General features: G+C 47.9%; 1 protein-coding gene across 2 annotated transcripts in view; it reads right to left on the bottom strand.

Annotated features, from left to right (window-relative positions):
• NEK6 (NIMA related kinase 6) overlaps positions 1–23,497 on the bottom strand; it is a 182,902-nt gene extending 159,405 nt beyond the window's left edge. Inside the window, exon 1 of one of the 2 annotated variants that reach the window (XM_073639767.1) lies at positions 23,358–23,497. Coding sequence is in view for 1 of the 2 variants with exons in the window: in XM_073639766.1 (XP_073495867.1) it covers positions 23,358–23,414 (57 nt within the window). In the remaining variant the exon portion in view is untranslated. The remainder of the gene's footprint in view (positions 1–23,357) is intronic. The other variant, XM_073639766.1, reaches the window with a different exon arrangement.
• Between the last annotated feature and the right edge of the window lie 1,212 nt (positions 23,498–24,709).

Here is a 24,709-nt window from a genome sequence, read left to right as displayed (position 1 = left end):
GCTACATTTACAAACCTGAACATTTTAGTAAATGTTACATAACATTAACTGTAGATGTCATATATATACGCCAATATTTTCTGATGCAAATTTTACCTAGTTATCCATGCAAAATCGCGGAGACTTGTCCGATAGATCCGAGTGTCCGATCATAATCGGCAATGCAAGTCTACGAGTCCGTGAAAAAAATCGGACCGCTCTCGGGTGACTTACGTTTTTCATTGACTGATTGGAGATGGTGGAGAAACTTTTTTCTTTTTAATCATCAGTAAAAAAAAAAATGGATGAAACTCGGTTCGTTTTCTCATACTTGAAGAAAACCGTCGTCTGATCGAGACCTTACATTGCTGATTTTCATCTGACCCTCGGATCAAGATCAGACAAGTCTCCGTGATTTTCCGAAGACCGCTCGATTCTTAAAAATTCACGGACATGTGAATGGTCCCATAGATGGTCACAGGTATGAACGCTATCCGTGAAGACTACGGAGAGCACTCGTAGGAGAACATCAGACATCTGAATGAGCCCTTAGGCTATCTTCCCACATATTGTGTTTTTCAGCATATTTTGCTGCAGTTTTTTATGCTAATTTTCAGCTGTACCAGCAAAGTCTATGAGAAACCAGAATTCTCTATTCCCACATCTTGTGTTTTTGTGGAGCGTATTTTGTGCCTTGGTTGTGCTCTTGGAAAGTAGAGCCGGTCACTTTTTCAGTGTTTTTTCACCCATAGGAAGTAATGGGTGGTGAAAAAAAAAAAAAACGCTGAAAAAAATATACCAAAAAACGCACCAAAAAATTTTCAGCGTTTTTGATGGCAAAATAGAATGGGTTTTTTTTTTTATTTTTTTTATTATATACATGCATAAAAAGAGGCAGAAGGACAGTGAAAAAAATGCTGAAAAACGCATAAAAAAAACGCATCAAAACCTGCAGATTTGACGCAGCTGATTTCCTGCCAGAGATCTGCAGATTTCTGATTGAAAAAAAAAAACATAATATGTAGGAACATAGCCTTACTCTGTGGATTTTCCATCTGGATTTGCAGGTGTACAATGCACAAAGTAGCAGCAGAATAAACTAGATATTTTCCAAATCTCATCTACACTATAAAGAGAAAAATCCAGAGGCAACAGATCTGTAATGCAGGAATTAAATCCTCAACTTGTCCGTTTTTGCTACAGATTTCCACTGCAGATTACAGATTTCCAATACAATGAAAATCCGCATCAAAATCTGCAACAAATCCAACTCCATTCTCGAAAAAAATAATAATTAAACCGCCAAAGAATTTTTAATTTGTGTTTAATAATTTTGCCCCATAGAATCCTCATGAATCTGCAATGTAACAAAATGTAACATGGAAAACAGCTGAGGATGTTCTGTAAGGTTCCTCCATTACTACAAGACAGACGCGGCTCAGACAATATCAGGAAAAGGGATATCAGTCCCCTTCCAAGTCCCCATCCGAGGGCACGGAGTCCTGTCACAAGTCACACTTGTGTTTCCTGAGTAATGGAGGGCGTGTAATGGGGTCATCGGATCACCAATTTTTAGCATTTACTAACTGGTTCTATAAACATAACTAATTTAGTACACCCTAAAACCAGTTGAAGATGAGGCCAAATTTAGTATCGCAGAAGTTTTTTATTTCTAATATATTTCATCCATTTATAGTCTATTAAACTTCTTCCTTGCGCACTTTGCAAAAAGACTATCCATACTATAGTCGTGTTATTCTGTGGTAGTAAGACCACGTTCACACGGTCAGTATTTTACATCAGTATTTGTAAGCCAAAACCAGGAGTGGTGACGCGTTTCTATTATACTTTTCCTTTGATTGTTCCAGATGTAAAATACTGACCAAATACTGAACGTGTGAACGTGGCATAAAAGGCAGGACTGCAGCAGGGATGTCCTCTCTATGGAATTTTCCATTGCTCTCTTAGACTATGTTCACACATCATGTTTTTTGGCATCAATTTTCTGCAGCAAAATCTGATCTTCAAGGGGTTTTTCTTGCAGTTTTGGTGCTTTTTGATGCAATTTTGGTGCGTTTTTTCAGCGTTTTTTTCACTGTCCTAAAAGTATTCTAGGAGTGATACCTTTATTATCTAACCAGAAGAATTTAAGGTATTATGCCTAGAACACTTTCGCATTTTGGGGCATAAAATTATTTCCATCTATTTTCATGGCTAACATTGTACTACAATATAATTTGTTATTTTACATTTTTACATCATTGAAAAAAAAAAAAAGTAATTGTAATATTTGTAATATTTACAGTTCATTTTTATGTTGCTTTCTGAGCAATATAAATGTTATATACTGGCAGTATCAGTGCGGAAAAAGGGGAAAAGCAACACCCTGAGGTTAATTTAGGCTTTATTTACACATTTATCTCCATTCTGTGTCCCCCCTCTTCCCCCCCAAAAAAAATGTTTTTAATTAGTTTGATTTTGTCCAAAGTGTGCACTTCTACCTTCCACATGTCGTTAAGCTTTCTAGTACACACGCACAAAAAATATATGCAGGTTTTCCAAGTTTTTTTTTATTACCAACCAGTCAGCTCCAGTGCCAGCCTATTCAACTGAATAGCAGCGGAGTTGAAATTCTCTGCAACAACCACTGCACAGTGACAGGAGCCATGCTGCCGCTGCAACTGCTGCTGCTACTACAGTTCCATTCACTGTTTACATCTGGCCAGAGCTGATCGGTGGGATGCTGGGTGTGGACCCTTAACTAATAAGATCATAAGGTTTGACAATCCCTTTAAAGGGAATCTGGCACCAGGTTTTGCTACTTAATCTGAGAGCAGCATGATGTAGAGACAGAGACCCTGATTCCAAAGATGTATCACTTATTGGGCTACTTCGTGTCATTTTTATGAAATCATTGTTTTATCAGCAAGAGATTATCACTAGAGGACAATTTGACCTGTTGCCTGGAAATGCAACCACACACACACACACACCATCACTGATTGGCAGCTTTCTGCTTATGCACAGAAAGCAGCCAATCAGTGGTGTGGGCGGGGTTATATACAGCTCAGCATTCAGAGCTCAGATGGAATTGAGGTAGAGAAAAACAGAGATTTTATCAAAACTACAGCAGGCAGCCCAGTAAGTGATACATCACCGGAATCAAGGTCTCTGCCCCTACATCATGCTGCTCTCAGACGGGATAGCAAAAACCTAGTGTCAGATTCCCTTTTAGTGTTTACTGCCTGAAATGTGAGCCAAAATATGCATTAGTCTCATCTAGAAGGGTGATCATCCATTGTTTTCCATACTACATTTTGGAAGTTTGGAAAATCTGTCACAGCTGTCAACATTCAGAAAATAAGTTAAAAACACTCAATGGAAAAAAAAAAATCACGTGTTTGCTACAATTTAATCTTTCCAAAAAACGCCAGAAACATAAGAAGACAGAAAAGTAATTTCTCTAATAAACAAACAGATGTGCTGCTGATTGATGTATACAATGTGCGCTATATACACTAAAGATACAATACTGAAAAGAGCTCGTTACATATGAATGTGTACATTGCTGGATCATTGTTATTTCTGCTGGTAAAGATCTAAAAGAAATAATTAATGTAACTTTGATTCCTGTTTATAAAAGAGGAAACGATGTGTTCACACAAGGCCCACGGCTGAGCAGAGAGCTTGTATGCAGAGGATGGGATATAGCTTTCTTTTAAGGAAAACTCCTCCATCGCCAACATAATATCTGATCACATTTTGGAAATGTTGAGTTCATTTTTTCAGAATCAGTTTCCCAATGACGATGAAAGGAGCAAAGACGTAAGAGCAGTCACTGGGAGATACTTAAAGGGTAATTCCCATCTTCATAGACAGATATTGTCGGATTGTGCTTGAGGTGTCTGTTCTTGTGGGGTGCACTTATATAGTTCTCGGCAGCCCGTCTGATCTAATATGGACATACGTCACTAATAGGCTGTAAGCCAGACACTTTTTTTTGCAGTTCGTTGCACAAGAGATCAACCACCGCTGCTAGAAGGCAGAACATGTGCAGTGCTTACAAGCTCTTTTGTATTGAGCTTGTAAGTGCTGGTTTGAAGCTAGCCAGGACTGCTGTTACCTCCTAATCCCAGCCAGCATTAACATAGTGCTTACAGAAGCAGTGGTCAGTCTACTAGGCAACGAGCGGTGCACAAAAGTGTTAAAGAGACAGAATGACCGTTCAAACCAAGTACAAGCGCTCGGTGCACCTTTGGTGTGGCCAAACATTTACGTGCACCTTCCCACCTGATTGAGTGAAAACAATCTCCACCTTTTTTTTCTTCTTTGATTGACAGCTCTGACTTCATAGAGCCAGAGAAGGTCAGAGAAAGATGAAGACAAGCAGGTGGAAGGTGCACTTAAATGTTTGGCCACACCAAGTGTGCACAGAGCACCTGTACATGGTTTGAACAGTCATTCTGTCACTTTAACATTCTATTGATAACCTCCTTTATGACTCAATAGTGTAGCAAAAAAATTTGCAGGATCCTGGATTTTCCGTTTTTTTACAGCATGGTGCCTAGGAGACCGACCACTGCTGCTGTAAGCACTGCGTTAAAGCTGGCTGGGATTAGGAGGTAACGCTTCAAAACAGCGCTTACAAACTCAATACTAAAGAGCTTGTTAGCACTGCACATGTTCAGCTGTCTAGCAGCGGTGGTCGGTCTCCTATGCAATGAGATGTAAAAAAAAATAAACAAATCCAGAATCCTGGGGATCTTTTTTGCTACACTCTATTGAGAACCTCCTTTATGACGTGCAAATACAGGCATCAGAAATCACGACTATGTCATCACCTACTGGACGCAGAACACAAAGTAACAAAACAAAAGACTAAAGTAAACAAACTGACAAAAAGAAACACAGATTGACGTGTATCATATCAACAGAATAGGTGAATATTCCATGCGGACCCCAACGCTGGGTCTCCTACCAATCACCAATACAGGGATCCGGAGCGCACCACCAGTTGACACGACACCTTATTAAAACGATTGCTGCTTCCATTACTGCTGACACAACAGTTGCCATCTTAAAATCCAAGAAGAACTAGAACAGACGTTGAGTTGGTGGCAAAACTTTTGATTTCATACGAGAGTCATTTATTAAAAACTCTCCGACCTCGGATTGTTCTTTACTATCGAGAAGAATTCCGATCCGCATCAGTCACTTGGGAAATGAATGCAGTGATTCACAGGGCGCAAGGTTCGTCTAGCCACTTTGAAACTCGAACATCTTTTTGGACGGAGACCATGGGCTCTTTGTGTTAGCCGCGTCCGTCCGTAATAGCTCTCCTATGTTTACCCAACCGAAAACCGAGGAAAATGTTTGCACTTGAGATTTTAGCTATGATAATGGCTTAGGAGCGTAACCCGACGGTATTGCCAGTAATAGACTGTTAATCATCTGGTGATGAGACGTGTACGTGATTGGGTTAATATGACACCCAAGAAAAGGTCTGTGCCAACTATGAGGGCTCGTCCACGCGACAAACAATGGAGAAAGCTCGCCTATACCGCATGCAGCGTCTTCTCATTCCACACATGTTAAAGTAATTGACGTCAATTCTTCAGGAGTTTATGCATGAACAAAAAAAATTATCCAAATTCTACTCTTGAAAAAAATACCCAACACACAAAAAAACTGCATAAATAAAACACTTGGGGTATGTGCACACTGCTTTTTCCCGTACGGAAAATATGGAGGAGTTTACAGTAGCAGCTGCGACGTCATCACACCGCTGCTGGCGCCGGGCCGTAGAGGTGCAGAGGACGCGGCGGGCACCAGTATGCCCTCCAGGAGCCAAAGATGAAATGTTTAATACCAAGCACAAAACACTTTCCAGGGGTCATTGTGGAGCAATGGGGAACACTATAGAGGCCACTATGGGGGACATTATGAGGCCATGAGGGACATTATGGAGCAATAGGAGACACTATGGAGACCATTATGTGGGACATTATGAGGCAATGGGGAACCTTATGGAGCAATGGAGGAAAGTATGGTGCCATTATGGAGCAATGAAGGCCACTGTGGGGCAATTAGGGGGGTTGTGAATGGGGACATTATGCAGAGAGGCATAATGGAGGCGATATTATGGAAATGTGCAATTTGGGGGGACATTATGGAGAGGGGATGTATGGAGGGATACTATGGAGAAGGGCAGTGTGTGTTGGGGTATTTTGTGCAGGAAGCACAGTGAGGGGCAATTATTTATTCAGGGGCGCAGCATGGGAGATATCTTTATTTATGGGGCAGTATAATGATACTTTTATCGTGTCAGAATGTGATGCTGAAGACTGAGAAGAGGGTAGTCTGTACAGTGTCCATTTTAGGACATGATCAGATATCAAAATCAAACATCAGAATAATGTCAGTTTGAGGCTAAATACCCTGTCTGACAAGTGATCCTGACAAGTGACATTTACAACTGTAATAATAATAATAATAAAAGAAAAAAAGTCACTGTTCGCTGATGGGACTTGAACCCAAAATTCTGCGTCCAGAAACCAGTGCACTAACCACTGAGCTATTAACTCAGTTAAAGAAACCTAGGAGTTCTATTTGGTTATATGATTTTCAGTGCAAACTTGCCTAAAACTCATTGGGACTTATGCACAGACTGCAAGCAAGCCAAATTCAAATGATGTTTGATTTTGATGTGTGACTTTCTTCAAACATCAGAATCAGAATCACAATGACTTTTAGTCACCCTGAGTATTTTCATGGTTGATCTCATAAGACAAGAAAAGCTGCCAGTTACTATCACAACAGGCAGGTAAGTTGCAATTACCTGCCTATTAGTGCTAAGGTACAGGGTTGTTTTTTTTTATAAAGTCACAGATATCCCCCTTTAAGGACATACTAGGAATTGTAGGCTCAGGCAATACAATTATATATGGGACTGACCTGACATTACAATTGATGGCTGTACTAAGCTTGATACTGTATACATTATTGTATACTGATGAGGATTCTAGCTCTGCCTTCATGTACTCATGGTGGTTCTGATGCTGCATTCATGTACTGATAGTGGTTCTGGAACTGCATACATGTGCTGACAGTGGTTCTGATCTTGCACATTTAGCTATCCATATTGTGCTTCATGGCTATGTTAAAATTTAAAAATCCTCAAAACTTCAAAAGATTTGAGATTATGAGGAGGATTTGGTGAGCTTCTGCTGCAAAAACCGAGTTTAAGTTGTATATTCGTACTGATTTTTTTGGGAGCAGAAACTCTTCCAAATCCTTTTGGAATACTGAAAAGTTGGTTCTGGTGATGTATTAATATACTGATGGTGGTTCTAGTGATGTATTCATGTAAGTACATCTTTACATTTTTTTTGTTGGCCTTGAGATTGGTTCAGCATGACAATGTGGCCTTTGAACCAAAAAATGTTGTGCACCCCTGCGCTAGAAAGAATGGGCATGTAACTTTTTTCAACCACTTTTGGGTTTCTGAACCCTTATATTACAATTAAAATTGAAAAATGTATTAAGAAATATTTGTGCATCTCGGTAGTGGAGTCGTGTCCTTCCCTCTCATTGTCCTGTGTCTGGCCGCAAGACAACTTGCTGCAGCAGAAGCCTCCCCACTTTTGCCTGTCAGCAGTAGGAGATAAGATTGCTAGGCCCCATTCCTTTGGCTAAAGGAGTTTGGCTTCAGTTGGCCACAGGGTAAAGATGGTCACCAAGATTTTAACCCGTGTTCTCTGCAGGATTTCTATAAAATTTACGGTTTCAGGAGCGTAACGAAAATGTGGCAGCTTAACAAAAAGTGAGGGAAACTAGTCTAGGTTTAGTGTTCCTTTAAATGGTCAAGTCATTCATTTCAAACTTCACAATGTAATGCCACATCTTCCCTGCGGGGGCACTGCTGTAAAGTTGGAACACTTGCTGCAAAGTTGGAACACTTGCTGCCTGCAGGGTGGCTAAGGCTATGGAAATATTTAAATGGCTACCAAAGAAATTCCTCTTCTTGGACCACTGGAATTTTTGGAATATTGAGAGCCAAAGTAATGGAATTTAGCTGCGTATGAAAATAGACACGAGAACACACAGACACGAGCAAAAGCCTTCTACACATAAATACCAGCGCAGAAAGATATTCATGTAATAGATGGAATGCCATTTATTAACTTACAAAGAACATTACAGAAAGAAAGACAAATATATAGAGTTCTCGGAATCGTCAAAAGTGATTCTCTGAGACAAATACAATTATTAATGGCCAACGCATTCCGCACACACCAGCCTTCCTTCATCTACAAGTGGGGAAGCTGGAAAATGTAAACTTCTGTCAAATCAATTATACAAGCGCAATTTTACACACATTATTCCACACCTGAGTGATAAAACAAAGTGCCAAACGCAGTGACCATTTTTATGGAAAGGAGGTTTCCAGAAATACGACGTATACAATTTTTAAAGAAGTATGGCATCTGACGGACCACGCCGAATCTTAATGGGTTAATCGTGTTGCGCCATGCTGCAAAAATCCTAATTACATGCAGATTTATTATTCAAAAGTCTGGAAAAGCTCATGACCAAGGGGCCACAAAATCCAGGCTAAATATATATTGCCTAAGGCAGATGATTAAAGGGGATGTCCAGGACTGTGATACAGACAGCCTATCTTTTGGATCGGTGGGGTCCGACACTAGACATCCCTAAGGACGCAGTCAGACGCTATATTAATCGGAATACGTTCGGAAAGCAGTGCACGAACTGGCTGGCGGCTCTCCCGACCCGAGTGTGACACCTTCATGTACACATCGGACCGAGATTGGAACGCAGTGCACAGACTGGCCGGCGGCTCTCCCGATCCGGGTGTGACAGCTCCATGTATAAATCGGACCGAGATCGGAACGCAGTGCACGGACTGGCCGGTGGCTCTCCTGTCCCAAGAGTGACAGCTTCATGCATTAATCAGACCGAGATCTGAAGGCAATGCGCGGACTGGCCAGTGGCTCTCCTGCCCCAAGAGTGACAGCTTTATGTATTAATCAAATCGAGATCGGAAAGGAATGCGCGGACTGGCCAGTGGCTCTCCTGCCCCAAGAGTGACAGCTTCATGCATTAATCAGACTGAGATCGGAAGGCAGTGCACGGACTGGCCGGCGGCTCTCCTGCCCCAAGAGTGACAGCTTCATGCATTAATCAGACCGAGATCGGAAGGCAGTGCGCGGACTGGCCAGTGGCTCTCCTGCCCCAAGAGAGATAGCTTTATATATTAATCAAACCGAGATCGGAAAGGAATGCGCAGACTGGCCGGTGGCTCTCCCGCCCCAAGAGTGACAGCTTCATGCATTAATCAGACTGAGATCGGAAAGCAGTGCACGGACTGGCCAGTGGCTCTCCTGCCCCAAGAGTGACAGCTTCATGCATTAATCAGACTGAGATCGGAAGGCATGGCACGGACTGGCCAGTGGCTCTCCCGCCCCGAGAGTGACAGCTTCATGCATGAATCAGACCAAGATCGGAAGGCAGTGCACGGACTGGCCGGCGTCTCTGCTGACCCAAGTGTCACTGCTTCATATATAACCTGGACCGAGATCAAAACGCAGTGCATGGACTGGCCGGAGGCTCAGCTGACCCCAGTGTGACGGCTCATGTATTTTTACGCAGCTGTCATGCTCACAATCCATGTGGACTTTTCTGCTACAGACTTTTTATGCAGACTAAGTTTTGCAGCAAAGTTGTGTTGTATAGGGTGAAATTCAAAATAAGAATCTGTACAAAATGACATGTACATTCACTGTTTGTACACACACCTGAGCCAAACCTTGGCCAATACATGCAGTTTTTGCTCAAGTTTTTAATGCATTCAGAATAAGGGTATGTGCTTGCAGCGTCATGTAGATGCAGGCACAGCCGCAGAGTTTTCCCAGGTGAAGCCATTTCAGGAAAACACAGGCTGTCGTCACCCAGAGGCAGCTTTGCCGTTGTTTTTGCAGTGATGGAGTCTTTCACTCTACACTCTTAGTACTGAGTGCAGGCGGAGGCCGCCCGAAGAATGAGCATATTACTCCTTTAAACGGCTTCAGGGTTTTTGAACCCTAAAGTGGTTAGAAGAAGTGACATAAGAGGGAACTTGCAAAGCAATGTCCATTTTGGGCGGAATTCACCTGAAAAAGACGTTGTGTACACATATCCTAAAACAAGATTTATCCACATGATACACATTTGCTACTTTTGGCAAGATTCAGAAAATGTCCGTGCCCCCAGTTCCTAACCCCATCAGGGGCTTCCAGCTAAACCCCCTGAAAATCAGGGACAATGATAAAAAGAGAAAAGCCACCAGAAATATTTCAAGTCTATGGCACCACCGTGGGCACGTCTGAAACCCCGGTTTTCAGAGGGATTCAGATGGAAGCCCGTAAGGAGTAATAAACAGGGGCACAGGCATGGTCTGATACAGGCATTACTGTGAAATAATTATCTTCCCATGTGCATGTCGTCTTAAAGTTGTAAACTATGTAAATATCTTTCCAGTGAAATTAAATTGTACGGTGCAGAAAGTGAAACGCGTTTCTCTGCTTTGCTTTGTCAAACAACCACTAAAGCCTAACAAAACAATATGAAAAAGTTAATTTCATAAGACATATGGTGCACAGATGAGTCACAGCAAGCTAAGGTGTTCTTGGTATGTGCTATTCAGATGAAATCTCATATTGCTTAGAATAACAACGCTGGTATATGAGGCTCCGCTTTCAAGATTTCATTGCAGAATTCAACAAATGGACATGCTAGTACAAACAACCTCTGTTTTCTCTACTGTAAATCAGCCACTTTATGCTAAATATAGCGAACCACATAAAACAAAAAGTCACCCATAGACAAAATTCCTAACACTGCCTCGTGCTAAAGGGGTATCCCCTTCCTGCAAAGACTTTATAAATGGGGATATCCAATTAGAGGGAGCCCGACAGTCATTTTAACCCCTCAAAAATGCAGACACAAATATATAGGTAATGAGGATAGCTGTCGAAACATACCCATGATGTGTACAATCAGGCAGGTTGCATGACTGAGGAATCCAAGAGATGTTCCATGTGCAGAAATCTCCAGACCGTGCACATGCAGTTGTCCCTTCTTGTGCAGAGTCCTGAACCGTTCTGCTCTTGTCTACCACCATTTATTGCCAAGTTCGAAGGGTACTGCACACGATAGGACTGTGATCGCAGCACCCGGGGGATCAGAACTTGGATTCCTTGGTGCCACAATGTTCCTAACTATGCCCATAGCTATGTTTCATCTATAAGCCTGCATTGACACATCTGTGAGAAACAGACTGTTTTTCATCTGTTTTGCAATCGCATTGTTTTTTCTCATCCATTTTTAAAAACTGAAGCAAGTCGACTATCTAAACTTTTAATTATCCATTAACTCCTAACAATGGATCAGCAAAAAAAATGGATAAAAAGCAGATGGAACACTTAAGTACAAAGTCTGCCTTCCACGTTTCATCCGGATCCTCTCATAGACTTTAATCCGCAAAGCGGATGACAGTAGGACCCGCTCCGAGTATCACGGATTGGACAAATGGATCGGTTTTTAAAACTGATGTATGTATGGATCAATGAAAGTATCGATCCATGTGCTGTCCGAGGAGGAAAAAAAAAAAAAGACGTCTAAAATGTAGCCATATTCCTATTACCTATATAGCGCTGTCCGCAGACTTGATAGGAAAAAACTGCAGACAACTCAGGCTCCCTACAGACTAGTTAATCAGCTGTCGACTGCTGTGGATTATCACTACAGAAAGACTGGGCACTCAGAGTAATGGGCGGACAAGTAGGCATCAGGTCCTTCAGAGTGAGGGTCAAGTACAAAAACACCTCTGCACCCTGGCTGATACATTTCCTGAAAGGGTTATCCCCCACCCAAAAAAAAACAAGTTATCCCTTATCCATGGGATAGGTGATAACTCGCTGAACCCCGAGATCATTGGCTATGGGACTGCCAGAAAAAGCCGAGAGCTGCACTCTGCAGTCCCCCAGAAATGGAGCTTGAACCCCTCTGCTCCATTGAGGACGCAGCTAGAGCCCCATTCCTGGAATTCTAAAGCCCCTGATCTCATGATCGCTGAGGTGCCAACAGAACATTGCGGGGCGCGGCTGAGACTAAGGTCACCATGTTTCGGCAAGTGTACAAATTGCATACTTGCGGTTGCATGATCAATGCCGGAGACTAATCTTAACCACATTTTTGTTCTTGTATGAAAATGACGAATATTGCCAGGACTTGGGTCAAACAGTGTTCAGTAGGCTCCACCGATAAATGGCTCCACCGGGGATTACAACAGAAACCCCGACGTGGTGCTCAGTGGAGAGCACTGCATCAGGGTGAACATAACCTAAACAGGATTTCATAGGAGACAATGAGACGTCCTCGCAGCGTTCTCTCCAGTACCAGGATGCATTTGCCTTCCAAAGTCAAATATGACTTCTGCAAGTTCCATAGTCACTGACCGAAACACCCATCACACGCAAACACATGACAATGACTAATGCACCATGTAGATACATTGTAGCTGCCATTTGTTGTGTAAGTGTAGAGTTTGCTAAATATGCAAACATACTGCTAATATGTAGCAACGCCAGAGGATCCAGCCTGTGACCTTGTGATAATCGGAGACTGCAGCGTGTTGACAAACCGTTAATGATTTCTTTAATCACAGAGGAAGCAGCAGTCCCAGGAAAATGTAAAATAAGATAAATCACAGATAAAGCCCCCTTCTTCATGTCTGCACATTACACTCAAAGCCACAAAGGATCAATAACAAAAGTGCTTAGGACAAAGAGGAATCAATAAAGACAAGTCAGCAACTAGATGAAGGAGGGATGGGGAGAAAAGCAAAGAAAACCCAAAATGGTCAGAAACTGCTATATTTTAATGACAATTTTTCCAAAGATGGGCAGCACAGTGGCTCAGTGGTTAGCCCTGTACGGTGGCTCAGTGGTTAGCCCTGTACGGTGGCTCAGTGGTTAGCCCTGTACGGTGGCTCAGTGGTTAGCCCTGTACGGTGGCTCAGTGGTTAGCCCTGTACGGTGGCTCAGTGGTTAGCCCTGTACGGTGGCTCAGTGGTTAGCCCTGTACGGTGGCTCAGTGGTTAGCCCTGTACGGTGGCTCAGTGGTTAGCACTGTACGGTGGCTCAGTGGTTAGCCCTGTACGGTGGCTCAGTGGTTAGCCCTGTACGGTGGCTCAGTGGTTAGCACTGTACGGTGGCTCAGTGGTTAGCACTGTACGGTGGCTCAGTGGTTAGCACTGCAGCCTTGCAGCGCTGGGGTCCTGACTTAAAATCCCACCAAGGACAACATCTGCAAGGAGTTTGTATGTTCTCCCCGTGTTCGCGTGGGTTTCCTCCGGGTTCTCCGGTTTCCTCCCACACTCCAAAGACATCCTGATAGGGAACGAACTTTGGCCATGACACAGGTCGCTCTGTGAAGGATACATTGCAGCACACTTCAGTTGAATGGGATTTCATTATGACCCCACAGGTACTGCAACAGTGACAGGCAAGTTACAAGAAAAAAAATCCAACTGCTACTTTCTTGTCACGTTACTCTAGGAGTCGCAATGTGACCCCATTCATCTGCATTATGCTTGCTGCCGCACAAAGTGATTATTTGGCTGCAAGACCAAGTCTTAAAGGGGTTGTCCGGTGTTGAGCTACAATTCAATCTATATGACTGCAGACTTGTGAATCATCAGTGTGTGCACTGCATGCTGTCAGGATTCGCCGGAAGCGGCGGTCATGTGACTGAAAGTACACATTTTGCAAGTTTTCAGCCACATTCCGACTAGACTGTCTGGCCTCACTCAAATCACTTGTATTGAGCAAGGCTGCCACCATATAGTCAGCACGTCACCGCATGCATTCAATTCACATACTTGAGGTCGCGCGCCGGCACCGTAAAATGCTCACAGAGTAACTTAAGACCAGATAACCCTTTTAAGATATGTTCTCAAAGGATAAACAGATTTGAGTGCAAAACATCCATAGTATATTACAGCGCCAGCAAAGCGGATGCAATTTTAATAAATCTAACGGACACACAAAAAAAGAATTAAAATTTGTGCGCAAAAGTGATCTGAGCTTCATATGTGAATTCTGCATCATGCCAATTTACACTGCACATTTTACCGTCTGAAATGCAAAGGGTCAAATCTGCGCCAAATCTGGAGAGATTCTGCGCTGAAAAACACAAGAACACACAAAACTAAGCAGCGTCCTTCTGCTAATCCGCTCCCTATGTGCCATCGTCAGATATTTAGGTCTTTTAATTTGAATGGCCGCAGGGGCAAAAACACTATGAGGATCATGTTTCTTTTTTATTGAGAGGGGGTCTGCCAGGGCCACTTTAAAAGTAATATATGTCGTTAGGTAGCGATCTTTCAGTGTCTGTTTCTTTTTTGTTTTTAAACACTTTCCTGAGCTATTCCTTGTGAAAATAACCATAGATTGATTTCAGAACTTGGTGGACCCATCTCACTTGTCTAGTACATGCGCCTCTACACGGTCCGACACAGACAGGTATTTGCCACAGTTAAATAAATAAGGTCAAAATTCTGCGCAAAGAGAAAGGATTTTGATATTCTTTTCTTCGACTAACATAGCATTCACATATTCCGCAGCACTTTACAGACATATCTTTTTTTGTGTGTATTTTTTTTTTCTACCTACACTTTTAGTTTTAATCATTTCTGACTAGTACCTAAAACACTGAGATTCTTATAAGCTTTGTGCTTAAAATAGAATAGGAAGATTTTATTTTCAAGTCCATGCAAAAAAAAACAAAAAACATTTATCGTACATTGTTTGACCAAAACGAGAAAAAAAAAAATATGGAAAGTTATCGAGATCAAAAACCAGAACGTCGGAGCTCTCGGTTTTCATCCTATGGCAGGATTTCTGAGAACTGAAAGAGAAAAAAATATATATTGCAGGAGAATTTCAACTATTTCCCAAACCAGTGGACAGTTGCCACATTTCTCAGCTCCAAAAAAGGAAAACACCAGAAATTCTTAAGACAGTGAAAGTCACCACCTTAACCAGTGAGTTGCTGAGGAGCGAGTAAAGACTACACACATGAAAAACCACGTATAAAAAAATACAATCAATACAATAAAAAGAAAAAAGTCCTCTGACATTTAGCCGATTCTTAAAAAAATGTGTCATCAAAAAATGAACTTTTTCTTAAATCAGGTTTAATTTTTTTTTACAACTTTTTCGTTTTTTCATACCACAATGCGTTAACAAAAGTTAAGTCCAAGTGGGTGTTATCAGATAGCAACTCATACAGGGAGAAGACTTCAGCCCCCCAGTGAAAACTATCTGATAATACCCACTTTGACTTAACAAAAGTTAACTCAATAGGTGACAAATACTTTGATTGCGAATATATCGACAATGGAAAAGCGAAAAAAAAAAAAATCAATGGTGTTTCCAAAGAAGTTCAGCGTCAAAGTGGTGACCGTCATCAAACGGCTCCAAAGCCACAGTGCTGTTTTCTACAGGACGACGCTGTAACCACACAGACAACCATTCATTTTATCATCCGACTTGTCACAAAAATAATACCATAACGCAAAGTGAAAAACCAGTATAACAAAGGTAAAAAAAAAAAAAAAATTCACACATACAACCCCTGGCAAAAATTATGGAATCACCGGGCTCGGAGGATGTTCATTCAGTTGTTTAATGTTGTTGAAAAAAAGCAGATCACAGACATGGCACAAAACTAAAGTCATTTCAAATGGCAACTTTATGGCTTTAAGAAACACTAAAAGAAATCAAGATTAAAAATGTGGTACTCAGTAAGGGTAATTTTTTTCAGACCAAGCAGAGAGAAAAAATAATGGAATCATTCAATTCTGAGGAAAAAAATTATGGAATCATGAAAAACATACAAAAGAACACTCCAATACATCACTAGTATTTTGTCGCACCACCTCTGGCTTTAATAACAGATTGCAGTCTCTGAGGCATGGACTTAATGAGTGACAAACAGTACTCTTCATCAATCTGCCTCCAACTTTCTCTGATTACTGTTGCCAGATCAGCTTTGCAGGTTGGAGCCTTGTCATGGACCATTTTCTTCAACTTCCACCAAAGATGTTCTATTGGATTGAGATCCGGACTATTTGCAGGCCATGACATTGACCATATGTGTCTCCTTTCAAGGAATGTTTTCACAGTTTTTGCTCTATGGCAGGATGCATTATCATCTTGAAAAATGATGTCATCATCCCCAAACATCCTTTCAATTGATGGGATAAGAAAACTGTCCAAAATAGCAATGTAAACTTGGGCATTTATTGAAGATGTAATGACAGCCATCTCCCCAGTGCCTTTACCTGACATGCAGCCCCATATCATCAATGACTGTGGAAATTTGCATGTTCTCTTCATGCAGTCATCTTTATAAATCTCATTGGAATATTCAGTGATGAATCGCGAATCTGCATTGGGCAAGGTGATGATGCTGGAACTTTTGTTTGGTGCCGTTCCAATGAGATTTATAAAGATGACTGCATGAAGAGAACATGCAAATTTCCACAGTCATTGATGATATGAGGCTGCATGTCAGGTAAAGGCACTGGGGAGATGGCTGTCATTACATCTTCAATAAATGCCCAAGTTTACATTGATATTTTGGACAGTTTTCTTATCCCATCAATTGAAAGGATGTTTGGGGATGATGACATCATTTTTCAAGATGATAATGCATCCTTATTTTTATAAGTTAAAATTATAAGGTGATTCGCCTGAGTGGGCAAAAGCTGTCAGAGCGGCATGGTGAAAAAGATGACGTGGCACTCACCATCTGGAGCAAAAGTGCCAGTCTTTATTGGATTTCTTGAAGGCTATGTGCGCACTGTGCGTTTTTTTCCACGTGGAAACACACCAAAAATGCTAGGTAATCCGTGTGCCAGCTAATGGTAAGTCAGGGAGCTTGCAGAGTGCAGTCAGACGACGGCCGTTTCGTGTGTGAACACGCTTCTACGGGTTTGCATATCAGCGGCACTATGTGAATGTACGCTAATGGTGAATATAATACAAAGCATAAACCATTAATTTGCTAGAGGATGTGTCTAAAACCGGCCATGCACATGATATAAAAGAAAATTGAAAGTTACAAAGGTTTAAAACAGGTGTCAGCGAAAGAAAGACTGGGCATGCAGAGTTTGTTTCTGCAGTAGATAAGCCGCTGTCTGAGTTTCTCTGCCAGCAGCTTACTACCCTCTCCCCATAGAAAGAAGCAGGAACGGTCAGCCAAGTTCACATCACATTTTATGCAGAATGCACCTGTAGAAGCCTACTCATCCAATATATGCAAGAAAAAAAAAAGTATTCCTTTGACTAAACGAAATACCGGCTCGGCCGAGCTATCCGACGTAAGTATAATGTGCGAATCCCCGAGCCACGCCACGAATGAAGAACAAGGCCCAGCTTGTGGTCGACAAATTTCCTGTCACCTCAAACTTTTTTTTTTCCTTTCTTTTTTTTTGCTTTCAGTACTTCTTTTATACAAAGCTAAGATTCAGTCAGCAACTTCTGGTACTTTGTTACGCTGCATGACCCTTTTACCGAACGTCTTCTGCAAGACGTTTTTACTCCTGATGTTGACTCACCATGGGGAATTTGCTATCAGGTAATGGGCCGCACATATGAAGGATGATGGTTTACGGGAAGGGCCTCCCACAGAGGGGTAATAGGGCTACGAAAAACGAGAGCAGCTTCATATAGGGCGATACAAACGGAAACTCAGCAATGCAGTAATGCAGTCACCTCTGCCATCAGATCACAGTAGTATCCAATGGCCGGTGTTTATACATCACAGGCCAACAAAAAGATTACAATGTTTATTATAATGTAGCAATAGTCAGCAGAAACATAAACATTGCAAAAAAAGTCAATGAAAAAAGGACTGAACTACACTATCAAGTGTTAAAGCTTCTAAGGCTGTGTGCACACGGAGTTTTTTGAAGAGGTTATGGAGCAGAAAGGGGCAATCTGCACATGACGGCTTATACAGGCAGATTCCGCAGCAGAAAACCCGGATGGAAAAGATATAAAAAAATGTTCCAAGGAACGAACATCTGATTATTTATGTTAAAAAAAAAAGAAGATTAAAAGAAACTCTCAAAATCCTCCTGGAATACTCAAAAACTTGAGTACAGTAACTCCTCAAAACTCTTTGAGAAACTCCTCAAAAACTTGAGAGGTTGTGCTCAGTTTCTGCTCCAAAACGGCAAAAATAATTTTACACCCCAGTGATGTCTATGTACATTAAGTGAACATCAAATGAACCCAATGATATTGCCAAGGTAATCTAATGTGTATGGAGGTGCCCCGATCTGCCATCGAAGAAAAGAAGGATTAGGCATGTTGGTTTTCAACATGCTCAATCCTTTGTTTGAGGATCCGGCATGAGGATGGGGAGGGAAAGCATCTGACATGTCGGGGGTGGGTGGGGGAGAAGCATCGAGGGAGGGGGGAGAGATCTGGCACATCGAGAGGAGGGGGGGGATACTGCATGTCCGAAGGGAGGGGAGGGGGATCCCGCATGTCGGGAAGGGGGTAGAGAGAAGAATCCTGCATGTCGGGAAGGTGGAGGGGGAGTGGGATCCTGCATTTCGGAAGGGGGAGGGGGATTCTGCATGTCGGGAAGGGGGAGGAGGATTCTGCATGTCGGGAAGGGGGAGGAGGATTCTGCATGTCGGGAAGGGGGAGGAGGATTCTGCATGTCGGGAAGGGGGAGGAGGATTCTGCATGTCGGGAAGGGGGAGGAGGATTCTGCATGTCGGGAAGGGGGAGGAGGATTCTGCATGTCGGGAAGGGGGAGGAGGATTCTGCATGTCGGGAAGGGGGAGGAGGATTCTGCATGTCGGGAAGGGGGAGGAGGATTCTGCATGTCGGGAAGGGGGAGGAGGATTCTGCATGTCGGGAAGGGGGAGGAGGATTCTGCATGTCGGGAAGGGGGAGGAGGATTCTGCATGTCGGGAAGGGGGAGGGGGATTCTGCATGTCGGGAAGGGGGAGGGGGATTCTGCATGTCGGGAAGGGGGAGGGGGATTCTGCATGTCGGGAAGGGGGAGGGGGATCCTGCATGTCGGCAAGGGGGAGGGGGATCCTGCATGTCGGCAAGGGGGATCCTGCATGTCGGCAAGGGGGATCCTGCATGTCGGCAAGGGGGATCCTGCATGTCGGCAAGGGGGATCCTGCATGTCGGCAAGGGGGATCCTGCATGTCGGCAAGGGGGATCCTGCATGTCGGCAAGGGGGATCCTGCATGTCGGCAAGGGGGATCCTGCATGTCGGCAAGGGGGATCCTGCATGTCGGCAAGGGGGATCCTGCATGTCGGCAAGGGGGATCCTGCATGTCGGCAAGGGGGATCCTGCATGTCGGCAAGGGGGATCCTGCATGTCGGCAAGGGGGATCCTGCATGTCGGCAAGGGGGATCCTGCATGTCGGCAAGGGGGATCCTGCATGTCGGCAAGGGGGAGGGGGATCCTGCATGTCGGCAAGGGGGATCCTGCATGTCGGCAAGGGGGAGGGGGATCCTGCATGTCGGCAAGGGGGAGGGGGATCCTGCATGTCGGCAAGGGGGAGGGGGATCCTGCATGTCGGCAAGGGGGAGGGGGATCCTGCATTTCGGCAAGGGGGAGGGGGATCCTGCATGTCGGCAAGGGGGAGGGGGATCCTGCATGTCGGCAAGGGGGAGGGGGATCCTGCATGTCGGCAAGGGGGATCCTGCATGTCGGCAAGGGGGAGGGGGATCCTGCATGTCGGCAAGGGGGAGGGGGATCCTGCATGTCGGCAAGGGGGAGGGGGATCCTGCATGTCGGCAAGGGGGAGGGGGATCCTGCATGTCGGCAAGGGGGAGGGGGATCCTGCATGTCGGGAAGGGGGAGGGGGATCCTGCATGTCGGGGAGAGGGGGGGATTCTGCATGTCGGGATGGGGGGGGAAGAGGGATCCTGCATGTCGGGATGGGGAGGGGGTTTCTGCATGTCGGGATGTGGGGGGAAGAGGGATCCTGCATGTCGGGAAGGGGGGGGAGAGGGATCCTGCATGTCGGGAAGGGGGAGGGATCCTGTATGTCGGGAAGAGGGGGGGGGGGGGAGAGGGATCCTGCATGTCGGGAAGAGGGGGGGGGATTCTGCATGTCGGGGAGGGGGATTCTGCATGTCGGGAAGGGGGAGGGGGGGAGAGGGATCCTGCATGTCGGGAAGGTGGGGAGGGATCCTGTATGTCGGGAGGGGGGGAGGGATCCTGCATGTCGAGAAGGGGGGGGGGGGGAGAGGAATCCTGCATGTCGGGAAGAGGAGGGGGATTCTGTATGTCGGGAAGGGGGAGGGGGATCCTGCATGTCGGGAAGGGGGAGGGGGATCCTGCATGTCGGGAAGGGGGAGGGGGATCCTGCATGTCGGGAAGGGGGAGGGGGATCCTGCATGTCGGGAAGGGGGAGGGGGATCCTGCATGTCGGGAAGGGGGATCCTGCATGTCGGGAAGGGGGATCCTGCATGTCGGGAAGGGGGAGGGGGATCTTCCATGTCGGGAAGGGGGAGAGAGAAGAATCCTGCATGTTGGGAAGGGGGAGAGGGATCCTGCATGTTGGGAAGGGGGAGGGGGATTCTGGATGTCGGGGAGGGGGATCCTACATGTCGGGAAGGGGGATCCTGCATGTCGGGAAGGGGGAGGGGGAGAGGGGGATCTTGCATGTCGGGGAGGGGGAGAGAGGGACCTGCATGTCGGGATGGGGGGGGGGGGGAGGGATCCTGCATGTCGGGAAGGGGGGAGGGGGAGAGAGGGGCCTGCATGTCAGGATGGGGGGGGGGGATTCTGCATGTCGGGTTGGGGGGGGGGGGAGAGGGATCCTGCATGTCGGGAAGGGGGAGGGGGAGAAAGGGACCTGCATGTCGGGAAGGGAGAGGGGGAGAGAGGGACCTGCATGTCGGGATGGGGGGAGGGGATCCTGCATGTCGGAAAGGGGTGGGGGGATGGGGAGAGGAATCCTGCATGTCGGAAGGGGGGAGGGGGAGAGGTATCCCGCATGTCGGGAAGGGGGGGGGGGAGGGATCCTGCATGTCGGGAAGGGGGGGGGGATCCTGCATGTCGGGAGGAGGGGGGGGATCCTGCATGTCGAGAAGGGGGGGGGGGGAGGAATCCTGCATGTCGGGAAGGGGGAGGGGGATCCTGCATGTCGGGAAGGGGGAGGGGGATCCTGCATGTCGGGAAGGGGGAGGGGGATCCTGCATGTCGGGAAGGGGGAGGGGGATCCTGCATGTCGGGAAGGGGGAGGGGGATCCTGCATGTCGGGAAGGGGGAGGGGGATCCTGCATGTCGGGAAGGGGGAGAGGGGGATCTTGCATGTCGGGAAGGGGGAGGGGGAGAGAGGGACCTGTATGTCGGAAGGGCGAGGGGGATCCTGCATGTCGGGAAGGGGGAGGGGGATCCTGCATGTCGGGATGGGGGGGGGGGATTCTGCATGTCGGGAAGGGGGTGAGGAGGGATCCTGCATGTCGAGAAGGGGGGGGGAGGGATCCTGCATGTCGGGAAGGGAGGGGGGAGAGGGATCCTGCATGTCGGGAAGAGGGGGGGGGGAGGCATCCTGCATGTCGGGAAGAGGGGGGGGGAGATCCTGCATGTCGGGAGGAGGGGGGGGATCCTGCATGTCGGGAAGGGGAGGGGAGGGATCCTGCATGTCGGGAAAGGGGGGGGATCCTGCATGTGAGGAAGGGGGGGGGGAGAGGGATCCTGCATGTTGGGAAGAGGGGAGGGGGGGGCGAGGGATCCTGCATGTCGGGAAGAGGGGGGGGGATCCTGCATGTCGGGAAGAGGGGGGGGATCCTGCATGTCGGGAAGAGGGGAGGAGGGATCCTGCATGTCGGGAAGAGGGGGGGAGGGATCCTGCATGTCGGGAAGAGGGGGGGAGGGATCCTGCATGTCGGGAAGAGGGGGGGAGGGATCCTGCATGTCGGGAAGAGGGGGGGAGGGATCCTGCATGTCGGGAAGAGGGGGGGGAGGGATCCTGCATGTCGGGAAGAGGGGGGGAGGGATCCTGCATGTCGGGAAGAGGGGGGGAGGGATCCTGCATGTCGGGAAGAGGGGGGGAGGGATCCTGCATGTCGGGAAGAGGGGGGGGATCCCGCATGTCGGGAGGGGGGGGATCCCGCATGTCGGGAAGAGGGGGGGGGGTGATGCATGTCGGGAAGAGGGGGGGGGTGATGCATGTCGGGAAGAGGGGGGGTGGAGAAGGATCCTGCATGTCGGGAAGAGGGGGGGTGGAGAAGGATCCTGCATGTCGGGAAGGGGGGGGGTGGAGAAGGATCCTGCATGTCGGGAAGGGGGGGGGGCAGAGGGATGTCGGGAAGGGGGGGGTGAGGGATCCTGAATGTAGGGAAGGGGGGGTGGAGAGGGATCCTGCATGTAGGGAAGGGGGGGGGAGGGATGTCGGGAAGGGGGGATCCTGCATGTCGGGAAGGGGGGGGGGGGGGAGAGAGGGATCGTGCATGTCGGGAAGGGGGGGGTGGAGAAGGATCCTGCACGTAGGGAAGGGGGGAGGGATCCTACATGTCAGGGAGGGGGGAGGGGGTGGGGAGGGATCCTGCATGTCGGGAAGGGGGGTGAGATAAGAGGGGTCTGAGAGCGGATCACTCAGAGACCACTGCAGTGCTTGGTGGAGAAGGCCAAGTGACGGGGGTCTTACCGTCTAGAAGTTAGTGAGGTCTTATTACTCAGATTCAAAACTTTTCACGTCAAAAATTATTGTTACATTTGTATTATACAAAGAAATGATCACAAGAGGGATGGGGCGAGGAGAACACTGGCCAGAGCCTGCTGGGATCTGTAGTCCCTCGCAGATCGGTGTTCTTAGCTCTATATTGTGGGAAGATAAGTGACATTTCTCTTTTTATTGGGCAATAACCGTCCATGTAAAGGCTGCAAATCTGCACGAACTACATGAGATCCACATGGAGAGAGGAGCTGCGGCTGCACAGCGACATGGCAGAGATCGCTCCGAGCTGCGGGGAAGTGGGGTCCAGCTGTGACCCGCAAAGAACCGCAAGAGAAACAAGTGGCAAACAAACCCCTCCTCATCTCTGCAGGCGATGGGCATTAGGGAATTGCTACACAAGCAATTGCCCCTTAGATAAGGCCATGCACGGCAGAAAGAGGTGTCAGATACATAAACATCTGTGCGACATCTTCCAATGTGCAGCGTCCATGCGCCTCTCCTGCGCCCTGTGTGCACGGAGCGTTAGTTTGGTCACAGGGTAAAGTTAGTGGATTAGTTACAGTCACTTTCTGCCGGTCCCTACTTTGTCCGCGGTCTCCGGCTCCGGTGTCTCTGCCCGAGCAGCTCCTCTCCGACACATCCAGGACGCGCGCTCCCGACAGACTTCCTGTGCGCGGTCCCGAGAGGAGACTTCAGGGAGGAACCGTCCGCGAGCGCCGTCAGAGGGGGGCCGGGGGGCAGGTACAGGGGAGCCGGGGGCAGGTACAGGGGAGCCGGGGGGCAGGTACAGGGGAGCCGGGGGGCAGGTACAGGGGAGCCGGGGGCAGGTACAGGAGAGCCGGGGGGCAGGTACAGGGGAGCCGGGGGCAGGTACAGGGGGGCCGGGGGGCAGGTACAGGGGAGCCGGGGGGCAGGTACAGGGGAGCCGGGGGCAGGTACAGGGGAGCCGGGGGCAGGTACAGGGGAGCCGGGGGGCAGGTACAGGGGAGCCGGGGGCAGGTACAGGGGAGCCGGGGGCAGGTACAGGGGAGCCGGGGGGCAGGTACAGGGGAGCCGGGGGCAGGTACAGGGGAGCCGGGGGCAGGTACAGGGGAGCCGGGGGCAGGTACAGGAGAGCCGGGGGGCAGGTACAGGGGAGCCGGGGGCAGGTACAGGGGAGCCGGGGGGCAGGTACAGGGGAGCCGGGGGGCAGGTACAGGGGAGCCGGGGGCAGGTACAGGAGAGCCGGGGGGCAGGTACAGGGGAGCCGGGGGGCAGGTACAGGGGAGCCGGGGGGCAGGTACAGGGGAGCCGGGGGGCAGGTACAGGGGAGCCGGGGGGCAGGTACAGGGGAGCCGGGGGGCAGGTACAGGGGAGCCGGGGGCAGGTACAGGGGAGCCGGGGGGCAGGTACAGGGGAGCCGGGGGGCAGGTACAGGGGAGCCGGGGGGCAGGTACAGGAGAGCCGGGGGGCAGGTACAGGGGAGCCGGGGGCAGGTACAGGGGAGCCGGGGGCAGGTACAGGGGAGCCGGGGGGCAGGTACAGGGGAGCCGGGGGGCAGGTACAGGGGAGCCGGGGGCAGGTACAGGGGAGCCGGGGGCAGGTACAGGGGAGCCGGGGGGCAGGTACAGGGGAGCCGGGGGGCAGGTACAGGAGAGCCGGGGGGCAGGTACAGGGGAGCCGGGGGCAGGTACAGGGGAGCCGGGGGGCAGGTACAGGGGAGCCGGGGGGCAGGTACAGGGGAGCCGGGGGGCAGGTACAGGAGAGCCGGGGGGCAGGTACAGGGGAGCCGGGGGCAGGTACAGGGGAGCCGGGGGCAGGTACAGGGGAGCCGGGGGGCAGGTACAGGGGAGCCGGGGGGCAGGTACAGGGGAGCCGGGGGGCAGGTACAGGGGAGCCGGGGGCAGGTACAGGGGAGCCGGGGGGCAGGTACAGGGGAGCCGGGGGGCAGGTACA

This window comes from Phyllobates terribilis, unplaced genomic scaffold (genome assembly GCF_046119375.1).
Source record: "Phyllobates terribilis strain yellow unplaced genomic scaffold, ASM4611937v1 Scaffold_7__3_contigs__length_470593459, whole genome shotgun sequence".
Lineage (NCBI taxonomy): Eukaryota > Metazoa > Chordata > Amphibia > Anura > Dendrobatidae > Phyllobates > Phyllobates terribilis.
The sequence above is the reverse complement of the archived record's forward strand: the minus strand, read 5'-3'. Positions and strand labels throughout refer to the sequence as shown.